This window comes from Geotrypetes seraphini, chromosome 14, assembly GCF_902459505.1.
Source record: "Geotrypetes seraphini chromosome 14, aGeoSer1.1, whole genome shotgun sequence".
NCBI classification, from domain to species: Eukaryota; Metazoa; Chordata; class Amphibia; order Gymnophiona; family Dermophiidae; genus Geotrypetes; species Geotrypetes seraphini.
The window spans coordinates 30,231,109-30,255,640 of NC_047097.1; the positions used below are offsets into that span (position 1 = coordinate 30,231,109).

At 40.4% G+C, this 24,532-nt stretch overlaps 1 protein-coding gene across 17 annotated transcripts in view; it reads left to right on the forward strand.

Moving 5' to 3' along the window:
• Nucleotides 1-24,532, forward strand: part of WDR93 (WD repeat domain 93) — a 384,961-nt gene that overhangs the window by 309,771 nt on the left and 50,658 nt on the right. For all 17 annotated transcript variants that reach the window (XM_033921071.1, XM_033921076.1, XM_033921082.1 and 14 more), the window contains 2 exons: nucleotides 19,251-19,323; nucleotides 20,559-20,742. In XM_033921071.1, the coding sequence (XP_033776962.1) occupies nucleotides 19,251-19,323; nucleotides 20,559-20,742 (257 nt within the window). The remainder of the gene's footprint in view (nucleotides 1-19,250; nucleotides 19,324-20,558; nucleotides 20,743-24,532) is intronic.

Here is a 24,532-nt window from a genome sequence, read left to right on the forward strand (position 1 = left end):
CAGCTTTCTGACTGTTATTTGCCTCTATAGTTTTGGTTAGCTATTCTAGCAGCCTTCCATTTGATAAACTATACTTTTTGCCATTTGCATAAGCTCAATTTATATTTGTCCCTTTAATTCAATATAAGATTTGCGGCAGTTTAAACAACTACCTAACTCTCAGTTAGTGAGCGTTTTGAAGTGTTTATCAATACACCTATTGAGCTTATTGCACTGTTTATCAGTATGGTTATGTTAGCTTTTTGCACTAGTCACTTTTTCAACTGTAGAGTTTCTAATTAGGAAAGTATCTAGCCAGCATTAGCCCTTTTTTGCACAGTTTGTAGCACAAAGCATTAGCCACTTTAATTAGGTTCTTTATAGCATTAGTCACTTTAATAGGCCAGTCATAGCACCAGCCACTTTAAAGTTTATATATTCAACCAATGCATCAGTCACTTTAATCAGTGGATTGCGCTTGTCACTTTATTTATAGTTTTATTCAAGTACTTTTTTACTAAACAATATGTAGAGAGTTTTAGTTTCAATTGTCACGTTGATGTAATTAGTCAAACCATTATATAATACCAGTGAAGGTTTTTAAGATCTATGAAAGATATCCACGCCACTATTCCATATTGGATGATATTATTATGATCCTAGGAGTGGCAACTCTGAGATCTTTTCCTTCACTTAATTAATAAATTTTAGATTAATGATTTGACTAATATTAACTCTATAATTGCTCTCTGGATTAACTTTTTTGTGGATCTTATGATTACTAGTTAATCTTTACTCTTTTCTGGAGGTGGTCACCCCAGAGGCACAGTTGGGATGTCCCTGTCCCTCTGCGAGGCTTGGCGCGCTGCAGTCTTCGTTGGTGGCTCCAGACCTCTCATCTGGTTCAGGGGGTGAGTCTGGATCTACCACAGTGGACAGTGCTTCTCACGGATGCCAGTTTCTTCGAGTGGGGGAATCAGTGTCTAGGTCACTCAGCTCAGGGCACCTGGTCCACGAAGGTGGTCGATCAATGTGTTGGAGACCAGAGCCGTCCGTCTTGCGCTTTTAGCTTTCCGCTCCCTCTTGATGGGCAAGTCAGTCAGAGTCCTGTCGGCCAATGCCACGGTGGTGGCTTATGTCAATCGTTGGGGCACCAAGAGTGCTCAGGTGGCGCAGGAGGCGGCTTGGCTCATGCTTTGGGCGGAGTCACACCTTCTGGACTTCTCGGCCTCTCACATAGCCGGGGTGGAGAATGTTCAGGCGGACTTCCTCAGTCGTCACATCTTAGATCCCGGAGAGTGGTGTCTCAGCCCCGTGGCTTTTCAGTTGATAGTGCAGGTGTCCCGCTTCTTCAGTCGTCGCAGGGACGGATTGGCCGAGGGTCTGGATGCTCTGGTTCAACCATGGCCAACAGAAGGGCTGTTGTGCGTGTTCCCTCTGTGGCCATTAGTGGATAGAGTTCTTCTCCGCATTGTTCACCATCCGGGTCTGGTAGTTCCGGATGGGCCTCGACATCCATGGTACGCGGATCTGGTGACGCTCTGGGGTCGGATCCTCTTCCTCTGCCTCTTTTGGATGACCTTCTGACGCAGGGTCCCATTCCCATGTTCGACCCGTCTCCCTTCTGTCTTATGGCTTTACTCTTGAAAGGGGTCGCCTTGGTAAGAAGAGGTATTCAGATACAGTGATCTCTACACTCTTGGGGTCCCAGAGGCTTTCTACCTCTCGGGCTTATGTGCGGGTTTGGTGTCTCTTTGAGGGGTGGTGCCAGGTGCGGGGAGTGGTTTCTTTTCGTGCTTCCCTGCCTAACATCCTAGAGTTCTTGCAAGATGGCCTGGATAGCGGCCTGGCTTGGTCTTATCTCCGGGTTCAGCTTGCGGCCTTGTCAGCCTTTCGGGGATTAGTGACAGGTCAGCGTTTGACAGCCATTCCTGATGTGATTCGCTTTTTGCGGGCGGCCAAGTTATTCAGGCCTCCCGTGCGGCCTTCTATTCCATCTTGGGATCTCAATCTGGTTCTATCTGTTCTGGTGCACCCGCCCTTCGAACCGTCGGGCGGCTGCTCTTTGAAGGACCTTACTCTGAAGGTCAAAACAGCAGTCAGGGAGGCCAAACTTCATATGGAAGAAACTCTAGCGAAGAACATCAAGAAAAGGGACAAATCCTTCTTCAGATACATTAGCGACAGGAAAAAGAACACAAACGGCATAGTACGCCTTAGAACGCCAGACGGGAATTATGTGGGCAGACTTGATGGGCTATAGCCCTTTTCTGCTGTCATCTTTCTATGTTTCTATGTTTATGGTGGACATTTCTTCCGCTAGGCGTGTTTCTGAGCTACAGGCTTTCTCTTGTAGGGCTCCCTTCTTGGAGTTTTCTAGGGAGCGGGTTGTCTTGAGGCCTGTTCCTTCTTTTCTACCGACAGTAGTTTCTCCTTTTCATGTCAATCAATCTGTGGTCCTCCCAGTCTTGGATAGTCAGGAGGGCTCTTCTGAGCAAAGCCAGCTGCGCAAGTTGGATGTTGGTCAGGTCCTTCGCTCTTATGTGCAGTGGATCCAGGAGATCAGGAAATAAGATCATTTCTTTGTCTTTCTGGCGGGTCCTCGTAGGGGGGCTGGCGCTTCTAAGGCTACTATTGCACGTTGGATCAAGGAGACTATTGCTTCCACTTATCTTCTGAGGCAGAAGCCCATTCCGGAGTTTATCAATGCTCATTCCACTTGGGGTCAGGCGGCTTCTTGAGCTGAGTCGTTGCTCGTGCCTCCAGAGGACATTTGTAAGGCTGCGGTTTGGTCTTCCTTGCATTCCTTTGTCAGACACTTTCGGGTAGATGTTCAGGCGCGTCGGGATGCGGTGTTCGGTGTGCGTGTTCTGGTGTCGGCCCTTCGGGGGTCCCATTAGTGTGAGGGACTACTTTGGTACGTCCCATTCGTAAAGATTAACCTCAACTGGTCTGGAGAGTGCTAAAGAAGGAGAAATTAGGTTCTTACCTGCTAATTTACTTTCTTTTAGCTTCTCCAGACCAGTAGAGGTCCCCACCCTGTCTGTTATTGTTGTGTTGGGGCTGTTGCTTGGGCAGTTTTGTTTTTTGCTGCGGGTTCTAGTATTTTTCTAGGGCCGGGGAGAATTAAAGAACAGCGGCTGTGGCTCGGCTGGCTTAGCTGGCGAGCTGTGGGGACATTTTTTTCCTTTTGGTATTTCTCCTCTGCATTTTCCAACAGCATTTGGGTATGTTAGTTGTTACTCCTGTTTGGAGTATTGTTTATTTCTGTTTCCAGTTCTTAGTTCTGCTTGGCTATTCGGCAGACTGATGTAAATAGAGAAGGGAGTATATTATATATTGTCCCACAATTTTGTTTTCAGTCTCCACCTGCTGGTCATGATTGGATATATACCCATTCGTAAAGATTAGCCTCTACTGGTCTGGAGAAGCTAAAAGAAAGTAAATTAGCAGGTAAGAACCTAATTTCTCCTTTTCTGGTTGATATTCAGCTGGCGCAATCAGCTTTTTTTAAAATGCGGATAGGTCACGATATTCATTGCCAGGCTAAGTTCAAGCACTGGCATTGAATATTGTTGGCTCACTGGGCCCCTACAGGTTGCCAGAGCTTATATGGGTCCCAACCAAGATTTAACCATAAGACTGTAGTATGGGCCCTTGCTGAAATATCATGCTGGAACCTTCCAACCCCCTTTCACCCCCTCCACCAGCAAATGGTGCCTCTTAGTCCCTGGAATAGCCCTCCTTCTGATATAACCTCCATATGGCAAGAATAGACCCCCCCCCCTCCTCACTGGTAACAATAGGTGGCAGGAGCAAATCCCACTTTCTCTAATCCCTAGCAAGCTGCCTCAATAAAATAACTGTCACAGTCTGTAGGCTGCTACAAGAGGTCATATCAACCATTTGTTGATGTAGCCACTAGAGGCAGGAACAAGTGGGATTTGTTCCCACTCCCATTGATCTCACTGGACCACCAGGGATCTTAGATAGGCTGAGAGAGGGAACCTTTCATGACTGGGGTAGGGGGTTAGAAGGTAGTCTTGCCGTAAATACTTACTGTAGGAGAATAGGTATCAGAAGAAGGGGATGTTTGGAGGAGAGGGGGGGAACAAACGGTAGGGCAACCTCAAGCCTTCTCCAAGCACCTTCCAATAACCTTACTGCATAAAGATTAGGATACCTTTTGGACCATGGGCAACTATGCGGGTCACTTATAAAAATAAAACTTTGAATTTTGATACTGCAGATAAACCTAAGGAGTTTTTGGAGCAGTGTGAATCACCAATGGCTACTTAATAGAGACTTGGATGGAAGTATTTGTGTTCTTGGTTGAAATGTTTATTTTTGTTTGGAGGTTTCTATGTTAAGGGAAGAAAAAGGAAAAAAGAAGAGTTAATAGGATTCTGAAGGCATGGCTGCAGTTGGATTTCAAATACATTCCACATTCTATCTTGTCATGAGGCAAATGGAATGTAGCCTGCAAGAGTATAAGAGATGCAATGTTACAGACCTTTTAAAGGACAGAAGTTAATAAGATGGATTGTACTGACTTGCTGTTTGGACAGACAGACTGAGAAACGATAGAGGATTGTGCAAAACAGATTGAAGGAAATAAGTTCTAAATAGTATTGAGAAGATATAAACTACAAGCAAGAGGACATTAAATAGAATGGATCTGCAAGCAAGATGAGAGTTAGACTGTGACTTTGTAAGCCTTACAATTTTCATTTGCATAAAAGGGGAAGTCAGCTGTGATATATGGAATAAGACATTGTAATGGAAATTCTCTAAATGCAGCAGAGGATTTTTTGAAGATGGTTCTGGTATATAGTTGACCTGACCTTAAAATAAAAATGACAGAGCTACAATGGTCAAAAAAAAAAAAAAAAAAAAGGAACAGGGTTTGTATATGTAGAATGTGAAGGATCTATGATTGGCACCACAAGTTTGAAATTGTGGTCATTGTAAATCTTTATGCAAAACAATTGGAAAGGAGATTTAAGGTGGATCAAAAGATGAGACTGAGAATGTATAAACAGTAGTGTGAGAGGATAGAATTTGATATGGATCTGCAAGCAAGAGGAGATTTGAAATGAGACTTTATGAGACATATAGCATCTTATTACAAGAAAAGGAAATTTGTTGTTATGTATGGACTATAGTTTTAAAATTGCAAATCTATTAATGCAACAAGAGTCATAATATTGTTGTTTGGGATAAAAATTGGTCTGAACTTAATATAAATAATGGTGGATATACGAGGAGATTAAAAAAAAAAAAAAAAAAAAATTTAATTAGAAGTTTTGGTAAAAGCGAAGGATGTAGGAAAGTTTGGATGTTATAATATAAAGCATATGATATAAGAGAATGTTGTGAATGGAGTGGAAATTAAAAGGGTAGCAAATATGCTAGTGTGGAAATGGGTATGGAATGTTAGGAGGGTTATGTTAAAGGGATAAAAATTGTTGTTTTGGGGAATTTATTGACTTTTTGAATAGGAAAAGTTAGGAAAAAAGATTTCCATTATATATTTAATAATATTTAAAAGTGATATTTAACTTGAGGGAATGTGATGTAATCTGACATGAAAGATGGATGTGGTTTGGATGAATGTAATTTTAAAATTTGGTGTGATTATTTATGTAATTCAATAATATCTTAATGGAAATGAGTGAGTAGAGAAGGGAGGGTTCATGAGAGATGGGGGAAAGGAAAGGAAAAAAAAAAAAAGAGGTAATCCTTGATAAAGAAGTCTTGTGTGATAAAATGATATTCATTTTAATATGATAATGATCTGGCTAATGGTTTTAAAATTATAAATATAGCTTGTGGGGAGTTTATCTATTGCCTAGTCAAGGTGTGCGTTTCAAAGTTGGCAAGTAATTTAAGGGAGGGATGGGAGGGGGAGGGGATTAAGAATATGGGAAGGGGTATAGGGGAGGGGATGGGTTCTAATAATAATTTTAAAAAGGGGAAAAGAGGTTATAATATTGATGTGAAGAATATTATTGATTATTGTTTTGATTTGATATAATGACTTTAAAAATTTTTTCAATAAATGTTAATGGTCTCAACCACCCGATAAAAAGGAAAAAAGTATTGCTATATTTAAAAAAACAAAATGCGGATGTCTATTTCATACAGGAGACTCACCTTAATGGAGATGAATCAAAAAAGCTAATTGGTAATTGGGTGAGAGATTGCTTTTTTGCACCGGCGGTGGGGAAAAAAGCTGGGGTAGCAATTTTAATAAATAAAAAATGTTCAGCAGGATTTAATATGGTGAAAGCAGATAAATTAGGAAGATGGGTGCATGTGAACATGAGTATGGGCAATAATACTGTGGCGCTATTTAATGTGTACGTACCTAATTCGAATCAAATTGAATATTTTAAAACTCTACAACCAATAATTTTACCACTGGCTGCTAATAATTTGATAGTAGCAGGAGATTTTAATGCTGTTGTGGACCCTTTATTGGATAAAAAACCTAGTAAAATTTTAAAATCTTTAGGGTTGGATAATTTTATAAATTCTTGCAATTTAAAAGATATATGGAGAATTCTTCATTTTAATGATCGAGATTTTTCATTTTATTCACATGTTCATAAATCTTTTTCTAGAATTGATTATATTCTTGTTTCTGATGGGCTAATACAAGATGTTACACAAGCCTCTATAGAACCAATAATTTTATCAGATCATGGAGGAGTGTGGATTTCTTTAAATTTTAATGACCCGGATAATGGTAGGCCTGTATGGAGATTTAATAATGCATTGCTTGCATATCCAAAATTTTGTGAAGAATTTCAATTAAAAATGGATGAATATTTTCAAAATAATATTACAGAGGAAATATCTACAGAAATAATATGGGATGCTTTTAAAGCAACGATGAGAGGGCAAATTATATCATTTTCAGCTTATTCTAAAAAACAATTAAATAAGCAATTTACGGAACTGGAACACGAAATAAAAGATTTAGAATTAAAATTGATTAATAAGTGGGAGAATTCTACGTTGCAAACTTTATTAAAAGCAAAATATAAATATAATGAGATTTCTTCTAATTTGGCTAAAAAAAATATTATGTGTCAGCAAGCTTTGTATTATGGTAGTTCAAATAAGGCGGGAAGATTATTGGCTAATTATCTTAAAGTGAAAAAAAGAAAGATGAAATTGAATGCAATAAAAGATGAAAAAGGTGAAACTCATTTTCAGATTGGTCCTATTTTAAAACAGTTTTTAAATTATTATAAAAACCTGTATTCTTCTGAGTCTTATTTAAATAAAGAAAAAGATGGTATAGTGTTTTTAAATAATATTGAAGGTCCGAAGATTCCTGATCATATAAAAAGAAGTTTGGAAAATCCAATATCTTTACAAGAATTACAAACAGCATTGAAATCTCTTAGAGTAGGGACCGCTCCAGGTGGTGATGGTTTTACGGTAGAGTTTTATAAAGCATTTCAAAATACTCTTTTACCTCATTTATTAAATTTATATCAAAATCAACTAAAGAAAGGTTGTATATCAGGCACTATGGCAGAATCATTAACTATTGTTTTGCCGAAGCCAAATAAAGATCCCATGTTGGTTTCAAATTACAGGCCTATTTCATTGATAAATGTAGATGGTAAATTATTAGCCAAACTTTTGGCTACGCGTTTGGCAAAAGCTCTTCCTCACATAGTTGGTATGCATCAAACAGGGTTTGTTGCTCAGAGACACTCTTCTAATAACACCAGATTGGCATTGCAAATGTTATATTTAACAAAAGAAATTGGAGATCCGGCTTTTTCTGTGTCTCTAGATGCAGAGAAAGCTTTTGATCGTGTGGAATGGACATTTATGTATCAGGCCATGGAGTGGTTTGGTATTGGTTCGGGATTTATACAAATGATTAAAACTCTGTATAGCTCTCCTGTTGCTAGATTATATATCAATAATAATTTTTCTGATTGTTTTAAATTGCAAAGGGGAGTTAGACAGGGATGTCCTTTGTCTCCTTTACTTTTTGATATAGTGCTTGAACCCTTATTATTAGCTATTCAACAAGAGGAGGAGATACAGGGTATACCGCATAAAGATAAAGAATATAAAGTTTCTGCATATGCGGATGATATATTACTTCATTTGAGGAATCCGGAAACAACCATTCCAAATTTATTGGTTTTGATTGAAAGATTTGGAAAGTTTTCAGGATATAAAATAAATTGGACTAAATCAGAAGTTCTTCCTTTAAATGTGCATTGCACAAAAGGATTATTTGACTCATTACCTTTTATTTGGAAAGAAGAAGGAATAAAATACTTAGGTATATGGATAAAAAACACGCTTGATGAGACAATTATAATGAATGAAAAAAGTTTATTGCAAAAAGTAACAGAGTTATGTGAGCAATGGAATCCTTTACATTTATCTTGGTGGGGAAGAGTTCAAACTGTCAAAATGATGATATTGCCTGTGGTTTGTTATCAAATGGGAATGATACCAGTTTTTTTTCAGGGGTCTTTTTACAAAAAGTTAAATAATATTCTTAGTAAATTTATTTGGCTGGGTAAAGCTGTAAGAATTGCTCTAGTGACTTTACAAAAACCAATTGAGGAGGGAGGGGTAAATTTTCCAAATTTTTATAGGTTTCATCAATCCTATATATTGCGCCAAGGTATGTATTGGGTCCTCCCAGAACTCATGGAGAAGCTTCCAGATTGGTTATGGTTGGAGTGGCAGCTCATGTCTCCTATCAGGCTTCGTCATCTGCTTAGCATTAAAATGCCTAGAATAAGGAAAACCAATAGGATATTAATGGACACATGGACAACATTAAAGTATGTAAACAACTTAACTCCTATTACTATTCAAAAATCTACTTGTCAAAATATATGGCTGAACTCCAAGATACAAATAGGCGGTTTTATGATTGTCTGGAAGGATTGGATTGAAGCAGGAATACGTACTTTAGATGATGTTATTAATGATGGTAAGCTGCTGGAGTTTTCACAATTGCAACATAAATTTGGACTTAATAAAAAACAAAGTTATAAGTGGTTGCAATTGAAGCAGGCTATTCAGGCAGGGTTCCCTGAATGGAAGTCTTTAAATACTCATTTTACTCTAGAATTCTTATGCTTCCAGGCAGATTTTATGGGTCACCAGGCCGCACAGTGGTATAAAACATTATCTGGATATTTAAATAAAAAACCAAGGACTGTACTTAGAGATATTTGGAGCATTGAGATTAAGCATCAAATTAATGCATCTCAATGGCCACGTATTTGGTCTTGGAGGATAAGATGTACAATGTCTGCGTCTATGAGGCAAACATGGTTTTTCCTGTTGCATAGAGCACTCTGGACCCCTGTTCGCTTACAAAAATTGGATTGCTCTAAGTCTAATAGATGTTGGCATTGTCATCTTGAGGCTGGAACTCTAGATCATTTATTATTTTATTGTCCTTTTATTAATAATTTTTGGAAATTGATCTGGGGTCAAATAAATTGTATGTTAGAGAATCCTGTGGCCCTATCATATGACACAGTTTTGTTTGGAATGTCTATGAGGGCCAAAAGTCAAATTTCATCGAATAATAACAAACTGTTAATGATTTTAACAGGAGTTGCCATCCAACATATAACACATAACTGGAAAGACTATAGAGGATTGAATTATTGTTTCTGGTGGAGTTCGGTTTGTCAGGTGTATGAAATGGAAAAAACATTGGCAATCAAGAGAGGTTATTATAAGAAATTTAAAGAGGTGTGGAGACCATTAATTAAGTATTATAATAAATAAATAATTATATTTATCCCCATTAAATATATGTAGGGGGGAGGAGGGATGGGTGGGTTTTATGACATTATGAGGGGTAATATATGGAAAGGGAGGGAGGGGAGATAGTTTATGGTATAAAATGAATGTAGAGTTTCAAGTGAAGAATGTATAGTATGACTTGAATTATTGTACACTTGTTTGCATAATGTAAAAACGAATAAAGATATTTAAAAAAAAAAAAAAATATTTCTTTTTTACATTTTTATTTTTATTTTTTTTCATTTATATAAACCCTCCCCTTTCCCTTCCAATCATAAATAATGTTAAGAAAATGGTGTTTATTCATTACAAAACAATGTCAATGGCCCCCATATTTCATTAAACCTAGTAGAGGTTAATCTTTACGAATGGGTATATATCCAATCATGACCAGCAGGTGGAGACTGAAAACAAAACTGTGGAATAGTATATAATATATTCCCTTCTCTATTCTCATCAGTCTTCTTTCAGTCTCCAGCAGGTGTTGAGTGATCTGTACCCATCTCCCTTGGTAGGGCTGTTGGAATTTGATTAGGGGGTTTCTAGTCCCTGTTTTTGGCCGGACAGAACTTGGGCGAGCTCTGTTTGGGGGTTCGTCCGACCTCGGGGGTGTCAAGCCCGGCGGGTCTTGAGCGGGGTCCCTCCCCCCACTTCCTCCACCTCCCAAAAAAAAAAAATGTTACGGGAAGTTCTGCTCTTAGGGTCTCTGAGGAGCGTACATTAAAGACATTTCTTAAGTAGAATTTTGATGTCTCTGCCTTGGAGGTCCAGGCGGCTTTTTGTGTGGGGCTGGTGGCTCGCACCGTGTTTCAGTGGTCTGAGCATGTCCTGGATCGTGAGTCTGATGACTGGTCCTTAGTGGATCAGGAGGTGGCAAAGATTGAGATGACTGCCTCGTTCCTCTCAGATGCTCTTTGTGACTTGGCGCGGCTAAGTCTGGGGCTTTTGGTAGCTGCATGCCTTACCCTGTGGTTTTGTGCTTGGTCGGTGGTTGCTGCGTCCAAAACTGAACTTCACAAAATTTCCCTTTCGGGGTCGTTTTTGTTTGGAGAGGACTTAGATAAGTTGGTTCAGACTCTGACGGACTCTAAGGTGCCCCGTCTACCTGAGGACCGTGCCCGCCCGGCATCTCGGGGTGGCACTGTCCGGGGGCGTCTGCGGGAATTTCGCAAGTTTCGCCCAGGGCGTGGGGTTGAACATAAGAAATGCCTTCACCGGATCAGACCAAGGTCCATCTAGTCCGGCGATCCGCACACGCGGAGGCCCATTTAGGTGCTCCTTTTTGGAGACCCAGTTTTCCCGTATCCCTCAATATGATCTGCAAGAAGGTGTGCATCCAACATGCGTTTGAAACCCAGCACAGTATTTTCTGCCACCACCTCCGGCGGGAGAGCATTCCAAGCGCTCACCACTCTTTGTGTGAAACAGAACTTCCTGACATTTGTTCTGAACCTGCTGCCATTCAGTATTAGGCTATGACCTCTTATCCGCGTCTTGCTTCTTTCCAGGCTTCCGGTTTTTCCCCGGGGTCGGTTGACTCGGCGCATGCAGTCCTTTCAGGGGGCCCGTCGGGGGCTGGGAGTCCCCCCCCCCCGGTTCCCCTGCTGCCCGTCCTGCACGATGGAACTTTGACAGCGCCCCCTTTGGTTCCAGAGGGCGCCCGGCTGAGTAACTTGTTTCCCAAGTGGGCCGAGATCACGTCCAATCAGTGGGTCCTGGTGGTGGTGCGGGACGGTTATGCCCTGGAATTTTGCCCATCGCCAGACCCTTCAGTGCTTGCTAGATCTCAAAGCGGTTGTCCAGTGTCCCCTCAGGAGTGCGGCACCGGCTGGTACGCCATATCCTTTGTAGGGCCCTAAAAGGAGGGGACCTTTCAGCCCATCCTCGGTTTAAACAGGGGTCAACAGGCTCTCAGAATTCCCTTTTATTCGCATGGACACACTCCAGTCTGTCCTTCTGGCGGTTCAGCCGGGTGAGTTCCTGACTTCTCTCGTTCTGGCGGAAGCCTACTTGCCTGTTTCCATTTAGGCCTCTCATCAGCTTTTTCTTTGCTTTGCGATATTGGGTCAGCACTATCAGTTCTATGCGCTTCCCTTGGGCCTGGCCACGACTCCCCGTACGTTCACCAAGGTGATGGTGGTTGTCGCGGTGGCATTGCAGTCGGAGGGCATTCTGGTGCACCCCTCCTTGGATGTCTGGTTGATTCGGGCAAAGTCATTGCAGGAGAGCATCTGGGTTACGGCTCGGGTAGTGGAGTTTCTCTGGTCGCTGGGCTGGGTGGTCAACCTTTCCAAGAGTCGGTTGATCCCAGCTCAGCGTCTGGAGTACCTTGGGGTTCTGTTTGACACTTCTTTGGGGAAGGTCTTCCTTCCAGAGGCCCGGGTAAGCAAATTTGCAATCTCAGATTCACCTTCTTTTGGCGTCCCGGTGTCCTCGGGCGCAGGATTTCCTCCAAGTCTTGGGGTCGATGGCAGTGTCCCTGGACGTGGTGAGGTGGGCGCGGGCCCACATGCATCCTCTTCAGTATGCTCTGTTCTGGAGGTGGTCACAAGATCCACAAAAAAGTTAATCCAGAGAGCAAAATGGCACTTATCTTTTAAAGATAGAAAAACGGCAAAAAGATTTAAATGCCGGTGTAACACTGTGTATCTTATCTTATCCGACGGGATCCGTTTCGCCGCTATCGTGCGGCTTCATCAGGGTTTTTTGGATAACACTTTTAATACAAGCAATTCAGGACGTTCTTACACTTAAATCTTTTTGCCGTTTTTCTATCTTTAAAAGATAAGTGCCATTTTTGGCTTATACTGTTAGGCTGACTATCATATCAGCTTTCTGACTGTTATTTGCCTCTATAGTTTTGGTTAGCTATTCTAGCAGCCTTCCATTTGATAAACTATACTTTTTGCCATTTGCATAAGCTCAATTTATATTTGTCCCTTTAATTCAATATAAGATTTGCGGCAGTTTAAACAACTACCTAACTCTCAGTTAGTGAGCGTTTTGAAGTGTTTATCAATACACCTATTGAGCTTATTGCACTGTTTATCAGTATGGTTATGTTAGCTTTTTGCACTAGTCACTTTTTCAACTGTAGAGTTTCTAATTAGGAAAGTATCTAGCCAGCATTAGCCCTTTTTTGCACAGTTTGTAGCACAAAGCATTAGCCACTTTAATTAGGTTCTTTATAGCATTAGTCACTTTAATAGGCCAGTCATAGCACCAGCCACTTTAAAGTTTATATATTCAACCAATGCATCAGTCACTTTAATCAGTGGATTGCGCTTGTCACTTTATTTATAGTTTTATTCAAGTACTTTTTTACTAAACAATATGTAGAGAGTTTTAGTTTCAATTGTCACGTTGATGTAATTAGTCAAACCATTATATAATACCAGTGAAGGTTTTTAAGATCTATGAAAGATATCCACGCCACTATTCCATATTGGATGATATTATTATGATCCTAGGAGTGGCAACTCTGAGATCTTTTCCTTCACTTAATTAATAAATTTTAGATTAATGATTTGACTAATATTAACTCTATAATTGCTCTCTGGATTAACTTTTTTGTGGATCTTATGATTACTAGTTAATCTTTACTCTTTTCTGGAGGTGGTCACCCCAGAGGCACAGTTGGGATGTCCCTGTCCCTCTGCGAGGCTTGGCGCGCTGCAGTCTTCGTTGGTGGCTCCAGACCTCTCATCTGGTTCAGGGGGTGAGTCTGGATCTACCACAGTGGACAGTGCTTCTCACGGATGCCAGTTTCTTCGAGTGGGGGAATCAGTGTCTAGGTCACTCAGCTCAGGGCACCTGGTCCACGAAGGTGGTCGATCAATGTGTTGGAGACCAGAGCCGTCCGTCTTGCGCTTTTAGCTTTCTGCTCCCTCTTGATGGGCAAGTCAGTCAGAGTCCTGTCGGCCAATGCCACGGTGGTGGCTTATGTCAATCGTTGGGGCACCAAGAGTGCTCAGGTGGCGCAGGAGGCGGCTTGGCTCATGCTTTGGGCGGAGTCACACCTTCTGGACTTCTCGGCCTCTCACATAGCCGGGGTGGAGAATGTTCAGGCGGACTTCCTCAGTCGTCACATCTTAGATCCCGGAGAGTGGTGTCTCAGCCCCGTGGCTTTTCAGTTGATAGTGCAGGTGTCCCGCTTCTTCAGTCGTCGCAGGGACGGATTGGCCGAGGGTCTGGATGCTCTGGTTCAACCATGGCCAACAGAAGGGCTGTTGTGCGTGTTCCCTCTGTGGCCATTAGTGGATAGAGTTCTTCTCCGCATTGTTCACCATCCGGGTCTGGTAGTTCCGGATGGGCCTCGACATCCATGGTACGCGGATCTGGTGACGCTCTGGGGTCGGATCCTCTTCCTCTGCCTCTTTTGGATGACCTTCTGACGCAGGGTCCCATTCCCATGTTCGACCCGTCTCCCTTCTGTCTTATGGCTTTACTCTTGAAAGGGGTCGCCTTGGTAAGAAGAGGTATTCAGATACAGTGATCTCTACACTCTTGGGGTCCCAGAGGCTTTCTACCTCTCGGGCTTATGTGCGGGTTTGGTGTCTCTTTGAGGGGTGGTGCCAGGTGCGGGGAGTGGTTTCTTTTCGTGCTTCCCTGCCTAACATCCTAGAGTTCTTGCAAGATGGCCTGGATAGCGGCCTGGCTTGGTCTTATCTCCGGGTTCAGCTTGCGGCCTTGTCAGCCTTTCGGGGATTAGTGACAGGTCAGCGTTTGACAGCCATTCCTGATGTGATTCGCTTTTTGCGGGCGGCCAAGTTATTCAGGCCTCCCGTGCGGCCTTCTATTCCATCTTGGGATCTCAATCTGGTTCTATCTGTTCTGGTGCACCCGCCCTTCGAACCGTCGGGCGGCTGCTCTTTGAAGGACCTTACTCTGAAGGTCAAAACAGCAGTCAGGGAGGCCAAACTTCATATGGAAGAAACTCTAGCGAAGAACATCAAGAAAAGGGACAAATCCTTCTTCAGATACATTAGCGACAGGAAAAAGAACACAAACGGCATAGTACGCCTTAGAACGCCAGACGGGAATTATGTGGGCAGACTTGATGGGCTATAGCCCTTTTCTGCTGTCATCTTTCTATGTTTCTATGTTTATGGTGGACATTTCTTCCGCTAGGCGTGTTTCTGAGCTACAGGCTTTCTCTTGTAGGGCTCCCTTCTTGGAGTTTTCTAGGGAGCGGGTTGTCTTGAGGCCTGTTCCTTCTTTTCTACCGACAGTAGTTTCTCCTTTTCATGTCAATCAATCTGTGGTCCTCCCAGTCTTGGATAGTCAGGAGGGCTCTTCTGAGCAAAGCCAGCTGCGCAAGTTGGATGTTGGTCAGGTCCTTCGCTCTTATGTGCAGTGGATCCAGGAGATCAGGAAATAAGATCATTTCTTTGTCTTTCTGGCGGGTCCTCGTAGGGGGGCTGGCGCTTCTAAGGCTACTATTGCACGTTGGATCAAGGAGACTATTGCTTCCACTTATCTTCTGAGGCAGAAGCCCATTCCGGAGTTTATCAATGCTCATTCCACTTGGGGTCAGGCGGCTTCTTGAGCTGAGTCGTTGCTCGTGCCTCCAGAGGACATTTGTAAGGCTGCGGTTTGGTCTTCCTTGCATTCCTTTGTCAGACACTTTCGGGTAGATGTTCAGGCGCGTCGGGATGCGGTGTTCGGTGTGCGTGTTCTGGTGTCGGCCCTTCGGGGGTCCCATTAGTGTGAGGGACTACTTTGGTACGTCCCATTCGTAAAGATTAACCTCAACTGGTCTGGAGAGTGCTAAAGAAGGAGAAATTAGGTTCTTACCTGCTAATTTACTTTCTTTTAGCTTCTCCAGACCAGTAGAGGTCCCCACCCTGTCTGTTATTGTTGTGTTGGGGCTGTTGCTTGGGCAGTTTTGTTTTTTGCTGCGGGTTCTAGTATTTTTCTAGGGCCGGGGAGAATTAAAGAACAGCGGCTGTGGCTCGGCTGGCTTAGCTGGCGAGCTGTGGGGACATTTTTTTCCTTTTGGTATTTCTCCTCTGCATTTTCCAACAGCATTTGGGTATGTTAGTTGTTACTCCTGTTTGGAGTATTGTTTATTTCTGTTTCCAGTTCTTAGTTCTGCTTGGCTATTCGGCAGACTGATGTAAATAGAGAAGGGAGTATATTATATATTGTCCCACAATTTTGTTTTCAGTCTCCACCTGCTGGTCATGATTGGATATATACCCATTCGTAAAGATTAGCCTCTACTGGTCTGGAGAAGCTAAAAGAAAGTAAATTAGCAGGTAAGAACCTAATTTCTCCTTTTCTGGTTGATATTCAGCTGGCGCAATCAGCTTTTTTTAAAATGCGGATAGGTCACGATATTCATTGCCAGGCTAAGTTCAAGCACTGGCATTGAATATTGTTGGCTCACTGGGCCCCTACAGGTTGCCAGAGCTTATATGGGTCCCAACCAAGATTTAACCATAAGACTGTAGTATGGGCCCTTGCTGAAATATCATGCTGGAACCTTCCAACCCCCTTTCACCCCCTCCACCAGCAAATGGTGCCTCTTAGTCCCTGGAATAGCCCTCCTTCTGATATAACCTCCATATGGCAAGAATAGACCCCCCCCCCTCCTCACTGGTAACAATAGGTGGCAGGAGCAAATCCCACTTTCTCTAATCCCTAGCAAGCTGCCTCAATAAAATAACTGTCACAGTCTGTAGGCTGCTACAAGAGGTCATATCAACCATTTGTTGATGTAGCCACTAGAGGCAGGAACAAGTGGGATTTGTTCCCACTCCCATTGATCTCACTGGACCACCAGGGATCTTAGATAGGCTGAGAGAGGGAACCTTTCATGACTGGGGTAGGGGGTTAGAAGGTAGTCTTGCCGTAAATACTTACTGTAGGAGAATAGGTATCAGAAGAAGGGGATGTTTGGAGGAGAGGGGGGGAACAAACGGTAGGGCAACCTCAAGCCTTCTCCAAGCACCTTCCAATAACCTTACTGCATAAAGATTAGGATACCTTTTGGACCATGGGGGGCCTTACCCTAGCGGTGGGGTTTAGTTTGCCCCCACCATGCCAGTCCTGTCAAGGGTGCACCACTGCTGGGTGGGGCCAGGCCCACCTGGGTCCACCTGTGCTAGGCCACTGAAATGAGCATGGGCATAGCTACCATTAAATGAGCCTGGAAAAAGTCCAGGGCTACTATCCAGCATCTCTCCTTCCTGTACATCATTCTTATTGTCTCCTGCTTCCCCAAGCTTGGTATCTCAATCACTCTCTGGTACCCCTCAGTCCTCCAAATGCGTGGTGCTGGGAGGGCTGGCAGAGACAGCAGTAAAAATAGGCTGCCTTTGGCCAGCACTGCCATGGCTTTTCCTCTGCCACGTCCCTCCCACAAGAAATTGCATCATAGAATCGGGATGCTGCTTGGGAAAAGCCCTGGTGGACTGGATTTCATTGCTGCCTTTGCTAGTAATCTACTGAGCATTTGGAGGACTTGGGGGGGGGGGGTACTAGAGAGTGCCAGGCCTGTTTGTGGAGGAAGACTAGAGCCAGGAAGAGAAGGAGCAATATGCTAGACCTGGGGGGGAAGAAGTTAGAGAGAAAGACCCTAATTAAAGGAGGGAGAAAGAGAGAGGGAGAGATGCTGAACCTGGGGAAGGGAGAGGAGAAAGAGAGAGGACTGTGTAGACTGGGGTGAGAGTGGGGAAGAAAGATGCCACACCATGGGAGAATGAGGAGGGGGAGAGTCAGGAGAGATTCTAGTCCTGGGTTTGGGGGTGCAGGAGGGTTAGGGGAAATGGACATTGTGAGACACAGGGACATAGAGGAGAGATCCTGGACATGAAGGAAGCATAGGACAGGAATACAGAGGAGTGATGCTAGACACAGGGAGAAGAATAGGGACAGAGAGGAGAAATAAATGACATGGAGGGAATATGGATGGTGGACTCAGAGAAAGAAGAAATTTCAAATCCTTGGATTAGAGAATGACATGGAGACAAAGTTTGTCTTCATCTGTGCAAGCTCTTTCACCATTCATTCTCTGTCCATCTGTCTCCATCCCCATGAACTGTCTGATCCCATCTGCACAAGCCTTAAACAATTAGGATTTTATATTTTAATCATTTTATTAAAGTACAAAAAGAAACAATATTCTGTACAACTGTCATTTTATAAATCACAAATACATTAAAAAACAAGGATCAATAAAACCTGTCTCCCCCTCATAAATATCCCCTCCACTATCGGGAAAACTGCACAAACTAAGCGGGTCTTTTACTAAGGCTCGTTACCCAATTTAGTGCGCGTTAAATATAAGCGTGCCCATTATATTCTTTGGACACGGTAGCATTTAGCGTGGTCTAAATTGGCTAGCGTGCCTTAGTAAAAGACCCCCTAAATTACTACATAATGCTACATAGAGAATTCATTCTAACAGAATATTTCAGTCACACACAGAGAACACAAATGGCAAACACATAATAGCTGACCAAAAATTATAAACATAAATTAAACCAATATCCTAAGAAGCCATACCTTACATGTAGTGCATCAAAGAAAGATCCATTTCCTCCTATGCTGTGTAAAATATAAAGATCACACATGCCAGGGATGGTGTTAGTGGAGTGCAACTAGGTCAACTGCCCCATGGCCGGAGAGAGCCCTAAGCTTGCTGGAAGCCGAAAGTAGCATGGCCTGGTTGTGGACTCAAATTTTTTCCCATTCCCACGGTTTTACTGCAGTTTACCGCGGGAACGGGTCACCATGTTATTCTTTATCCTAGATCCAGGAAAGAAAGTTAAGAAAAAACAGAGGAAAGCAGAAAACTGGGACCAAAGCAATGCTCAGACAACAAAATTAGAAATAAGTATTTTTTTCCTGAATTTATTAATTCTAATATGTCAGGTTTGGAAAAGGTGCATCATGCATTTCTGTTTCTATTTCTATTATTAAGGCAAGTTTTCTTTCTGCGTGAAAGAATTTATCCAGTGCTGGGGATCATCATATTGTGTTGCCTTTAGAAAACAGGCAAAAAAATTGGTGTTTTTCTAGAAATTAATTTAGGTGCCATATTATGAACTTACCTTCAGAATGGCTAGTGTTGTATTGGGACAGTAAACATATTGGTTTGTACTATGTTTCGACCTTTGCTCACCTCTTTTTGAGTCAGACTTGGGGCCCTTTGCATATATTTTGCACTGGAGTTTGGATTCCAGTAGTAATCAGATTCATCTGCATATATTGCTAATTTAGAAATGGTTAAGGTTGGGAGTGCTAACTTTAATTTTCAGTTACACTTCTAGATCCATATCTAAAATAAACTTTAAATCGACAACTATTAAGAGCTAATAGTTTAAAAAATGTATTTTAGCTTTAAAGTTTTGCTTTTGGATATGATAATGTAAAAAAAGCTTTGCTTAATAGATATATTTGCTAAGGAGTCTATATTTCCTTTTAACAATATATTTTGATAATATTAGGTGGCTTCTGTGGAAATTAAAGTGACTTCACCAACTTTAATCATGAAAATCAAGTCACCCAGGCCTCTTACAGGTAAATGGACACCTCCTAATTTATCTGGCCAAATATGATGCAAACAAATTATCAAAGTCAAATAATAATGAGAGGTGGATATTGTGTTATTTATTTACTTCAAGTTACAAATATGTATATCACTTCCCTGGTTTTGTGAGGACATCCAAAGTGGTTCACCTAGTTATTATAAACAATCAGAAACAAATGCTAAAATAAAACATTCATTATAACACATCTAAAGAGTAACCCTGCTTGCTTTTGCCACCTTTTCCTCCAAAATAGAATTCTGGTATCTATTATGTTGTATGGTAGCTGCTTTAGTCCAGTTTAAAGGTTTGTAAATAAAATTCAAACAAAAATTGAAAATAGGTGATAACTTTATATTGAACTATTTATTACCTTCATTCTCTATAACAGGTTGCTTAAGTTTATAGAATACTAGCACATATAGGTGTGATTGTTATAGTTACATGCATAGGTGCTAGCCACACACTCAGCAGTATTCTATAACATAGGCATACAACTTGCTTAACGTGTGAATGCAAGGGGTATGGGCAGATCCCATTTTTGCACACATAACTTACAGAATAGGTACATGCGTTTTTGCCTTTTATTGACATGGCGCAAGTGGGCACACCTAAATGTTGAAAATGACAGGAAAAGGAAAGAAGCCTGTCACTCCATGTCATTACAAAGGCATCCCAATGACTTGTTTTGTGTGTTTTTCTTTTGGATGAGTTTTTTTCAAAAATGGCTCAAAAAGATAGATGCAAATCTAAAAAGTAGCCATTTAAAAAAAATAAACCAATGATTTTTGTGTGTCTTCTGCAAAATGGCCAAACTCGAATTTGGACGTCATATCAAAAATGGTCCTCCATGTATCACAAAGATTATAATGATATAGGTCAAGGATCCAGACTAAGCTTAATGTTGGTCTTTAAACATATAGATCAAGTAAGAGCACAAAAACATATCTTACATTAAAACTAAAATGTGACAATGAAAACCACAATAATAATAAATAAACCTGTGTTGCATGAACAATAAAGTGGATCAGAAAGGGAATTGCTGCAGCAATTCTATTTCATTCATTTATTTTCATTGGGCCCACACTATGTTCATGCAGTGTCTGATAGCATGGATGCCATATGGTAAATGTCTGTTCTGTGCATTAAATGTGGGGCAGAAGCTAGACATGCATTTTTCTGGATTTGTCTTTTGAGTAATAACAAAATGGTTTTCCTTTATTTCAGGAAGTCATTTTAAAACTGCATCAGAAGCTGTTCAGAAGACGGACGAGTGCAATGTTATTGGTTCAGGACATAATCATGCGATTAGTGCACATCAGTGGGAACAGCAGGAAGCAATATTTTATACTGTGTTCAAAAAATATCTTGACGCAAGGAGTACTGAGCCTACAGAGGAGAAGAAGCCCAGGTAAAACCCAGAACTTGTGATAAGTGTTATTTACAAAAGATTAGGGGGTTTCAACCTTTCTGACCTAACCAATGTGATAGCTATTTTATAAGCTATTTTGAGGGTAATTTTATAAGGGAGTGTGTACCTTTAATGCTAAAGTATGTGCCCAATTTGGTGGTATTTTAGCAACTGCTTGTAGATTTGACCACATACACCAGGGGTGTCAAAGTCCCTCCTCAAGGGCCGCAATCCAGTCGGGTTGTTAGGATTTCCCCAATGAATATGCATGAGATCTTTTTTTTTTTTTTTTTTTTTTTTTTTTTCATCTTTATTCCTTTTTATTTCTTTCAACAAGTGTACAATATTATTACAAGTAATTCACATCACTCACTTGACATTCTTAAGCAATATTATTACACATGTTTTAATTCCCTCCACCCACCTCCCATCCCCTCCCCTATCAACAAAATATTTTATCCAAACATATACATATTTAGACTCTCCCTCCCCCCCATTTTTACAAATTATCCCCTAAGGAAAAAGAATAACCCTTAATCATTACAATATTCAATTAATGGCCTCCACACCTCCTTAAACCTTTTTAAATATCCCCTCTGTACGGCAAGAAATCTTTCCATCTTATATAAATGACAAACTGAGTTCCACCAAAAACTACAATTCAATCTAGAACAGTCTTTCCAATTAGTCGTTATTTGTTGAATTCCCACTCCAGTAAGAATCATCAATAATTTGTTGTTTGCTGCAGATATTTGACTTTTGGCCCTCATACACATTCCAAAAATCACTGTGTCGTAGGATAATGCTACATGATTTTCCATCAATATATTAACTTGATCCCATATTGATATCCAAAATGCCTGAATACATGGACAATAAAATAAAAGATGGTCTAAAGTTCCAATTTCAATTTTACAATGCCAGCATCTATTAGACTTAGAGCAATCTAATTTTTGTAATCTAGTAGGGGTCCAGAATGCTCTATGCAACAAAAAGAACCATGTTTGCCTAATAGATGCCGACATCGTACCTTTAATTCTCCAAGACCAAATACGTGGCCATTGAGATGCATTAATTTGATGCTTAATCTCAATGCTCCAAATATCTCTTAATCCATTTTTTGGTTTCTTATTCAAATAATTAGATATCATTTTATACCACTTTGCGGCCTGGTGTCCCAGAAAATCTGCCTGGAAACATAAGAATTCTAAGCTGTAATGATCATTTAAAGATTTCCATTCAGGGAACCCCACCTGAATAGCCTGCTTCAATTGCAACCACTTATAACTTTGTTTTTTATTCAGACCATATTTATGTTGCAATTGTGAAAAATCAAGCAGCTTACCATTATCAATTACTTCCGTTAAGGATCTTATACCTGCTTTAATCCAATCCTTCCAGACAATCTTAAACCCGCCTATTTGTATCTTGGAGTTTACCCAAATAGTCTGCTGTTTCGATTTTAAAATAGAATCACTAGTTAATTTATCTACAAATCTTAATGTTTTCCAAGTATCCATTAATACTCTATTGTCTTTACGTATTCTAGGCACTTTTATACCAAGCAGAAGATCAAGCCTAAGTGGAAAAATAAGTGATCTCTCCACCCTTAACCACTCTGGTAATTGTTCCAAAAGCTCTGGGAGGACCCAATACATACCTTGGCGCATGATATAGGCCTGATGATACCTATAAAAATTGGGAAAATTTACCCCACCCTCCTCAATTGGTCTTTGCAAAGACACTAGAGCCACTCTTGCAATTTTACCCAGCCAAATAAATTTAACCAGAATACTATTTAATTTTTTATAAAAAGACCCCTGAAAAAACACTGGTATCATTCCCAATTGATAGCAAACTACAGGCAAAATCATCATTTTAACAGTTTGAACTCTTCCCCACCATGACAAATGTAAAGGATTCCATTGCTCACATAACTCTGTTACTTTTTGTAATAAAAATTTTTCGTTTATTCTCATTGTCTCTTCAAGTGTTTTATTCAACCAAATACCTAAGTATTTTATACCATCCTCTTTCCAAATAAAAGGGAAAGAATCAAGTATACCTTTTGTACAATGCACATTTAAAGGTAAAATTTCTGATTTATTCCAATTTATTTTGTATCCTGAGAATTTTCCAAATGTATCTATTATCTCCAGTAGACATGGAATTGTTGTTTCCGGATTCCTCAAATGAAATTCCATTCTACACGATCAAAAGCCTTCTCAGCATCTAGTGATACTGAAAAATCCGGATCATTAATTTGTCTTGTTAAATAATACATCTGAAATGCCAGTCTAGTATTATTTGAAGAGTGTCTTTGAGCAACAAATCCAGTTTGATTTATTCCTATTATATTCGGAAGAGCTTTAGCCAATCTTAATGCTAAAATCTTAGCTAATATTTTACCATCTACATTTATTAAAGATATAGGCCTGTAATTTGACACCAATGTTGGATCTTTATTTGGCTTTGGCAAAACAATAGTTAAAGATTCTGCCATAGTGCCTGATATACAACCTTTATTCAGTTGGTCCTGATATAGTTTTAATAAATATGGTAAAAGGGAAATTTGAAATTCTTTATAAAACTCCACTGTAAATCCATCTCCACCTGGAGCGGTCCCAACTCTAAGGGATTTCAATGCCATTTGTAACTCTTTTAATGATATAGGTTTATCTAAACTTCCTTTTATATGATCAGGAACCTTAGGTCCTTTAACTAAACTCAAAAAATCCAACCCATCTTTCTCTTTATCTAAATAAGACTCAGAAGAATACAGTGACTTATAATATTTTAAAAATTGTTTTAATATATTTCCAATTTGAGAATGAGAATATCCTAATTCATCCTTAATTATGCTTATTTTCTCCTTTCTTTTCTTTGCTTTTAAATAATTTGCCAATAATCTTCCAGCCTTATTTGCACTACCATAATACATCGTTTGCTGAGCAAAAATATCTTTCCTTACTAATCCAGAGGAAATTTCATTATATTCACATTTTTTTTTTAACAATAATTGAAATGTCTCTTGTTCCCATTTATTAACCAATTTTAATTCCAAATTTTTAATTTCTTTTTCCAAATTTGCAAATTGCTTTCTTATCTGTTTCTTTTTATACGCAGAATATGATATAATTTGTCCTCTCATAGTTGCTTTGAAAGCATCCCATAATATTCCAATCGACATTTCCTCTAGGTCATTAAGTCTGAAATATTCATTCATTTTTATCTGAAATTCAGTGCAAAATTTAGAATCAGCAAGCAAAGTATTATCAAACCTCCATACAGGTTTGAAATTATCTTGATCTAATAAGTTAACTTCTATCCACACACCACCATGATCAGATATTACTATTGGTTCTATGTCAGCTTTTACAACTTGCTGTACAATCTGATCTGAAACAAATATATAATCAATTCTTGAAAACGATTGATGAACATGTGAACAAAATGTAAATTCCCGATCATTAAAATGAAGAATACGCCATATATCTTTCAAATTACATGCTTGTATCAAATTTTCTAATCCCATTGATTTCATAATTCTACTAGGCTTTTTATCCATTATTGGATCTATAACAGCATTGAAATCCCCAGCCACCACTAAATTAGTAGTAGCCAGTGGTAAAACTAATTGTTGTAGAGATTTAAAGAATTCACTTTGATTCGAATTAGGTGCATATATATTTAGTAACGCCATTGTATTACTGCCCATGCTCATGTCAACAAGTACCCACCTTCCTTGAGGATCTGCCTTTACCATATTAAATGTTGCTGAACATTTTTT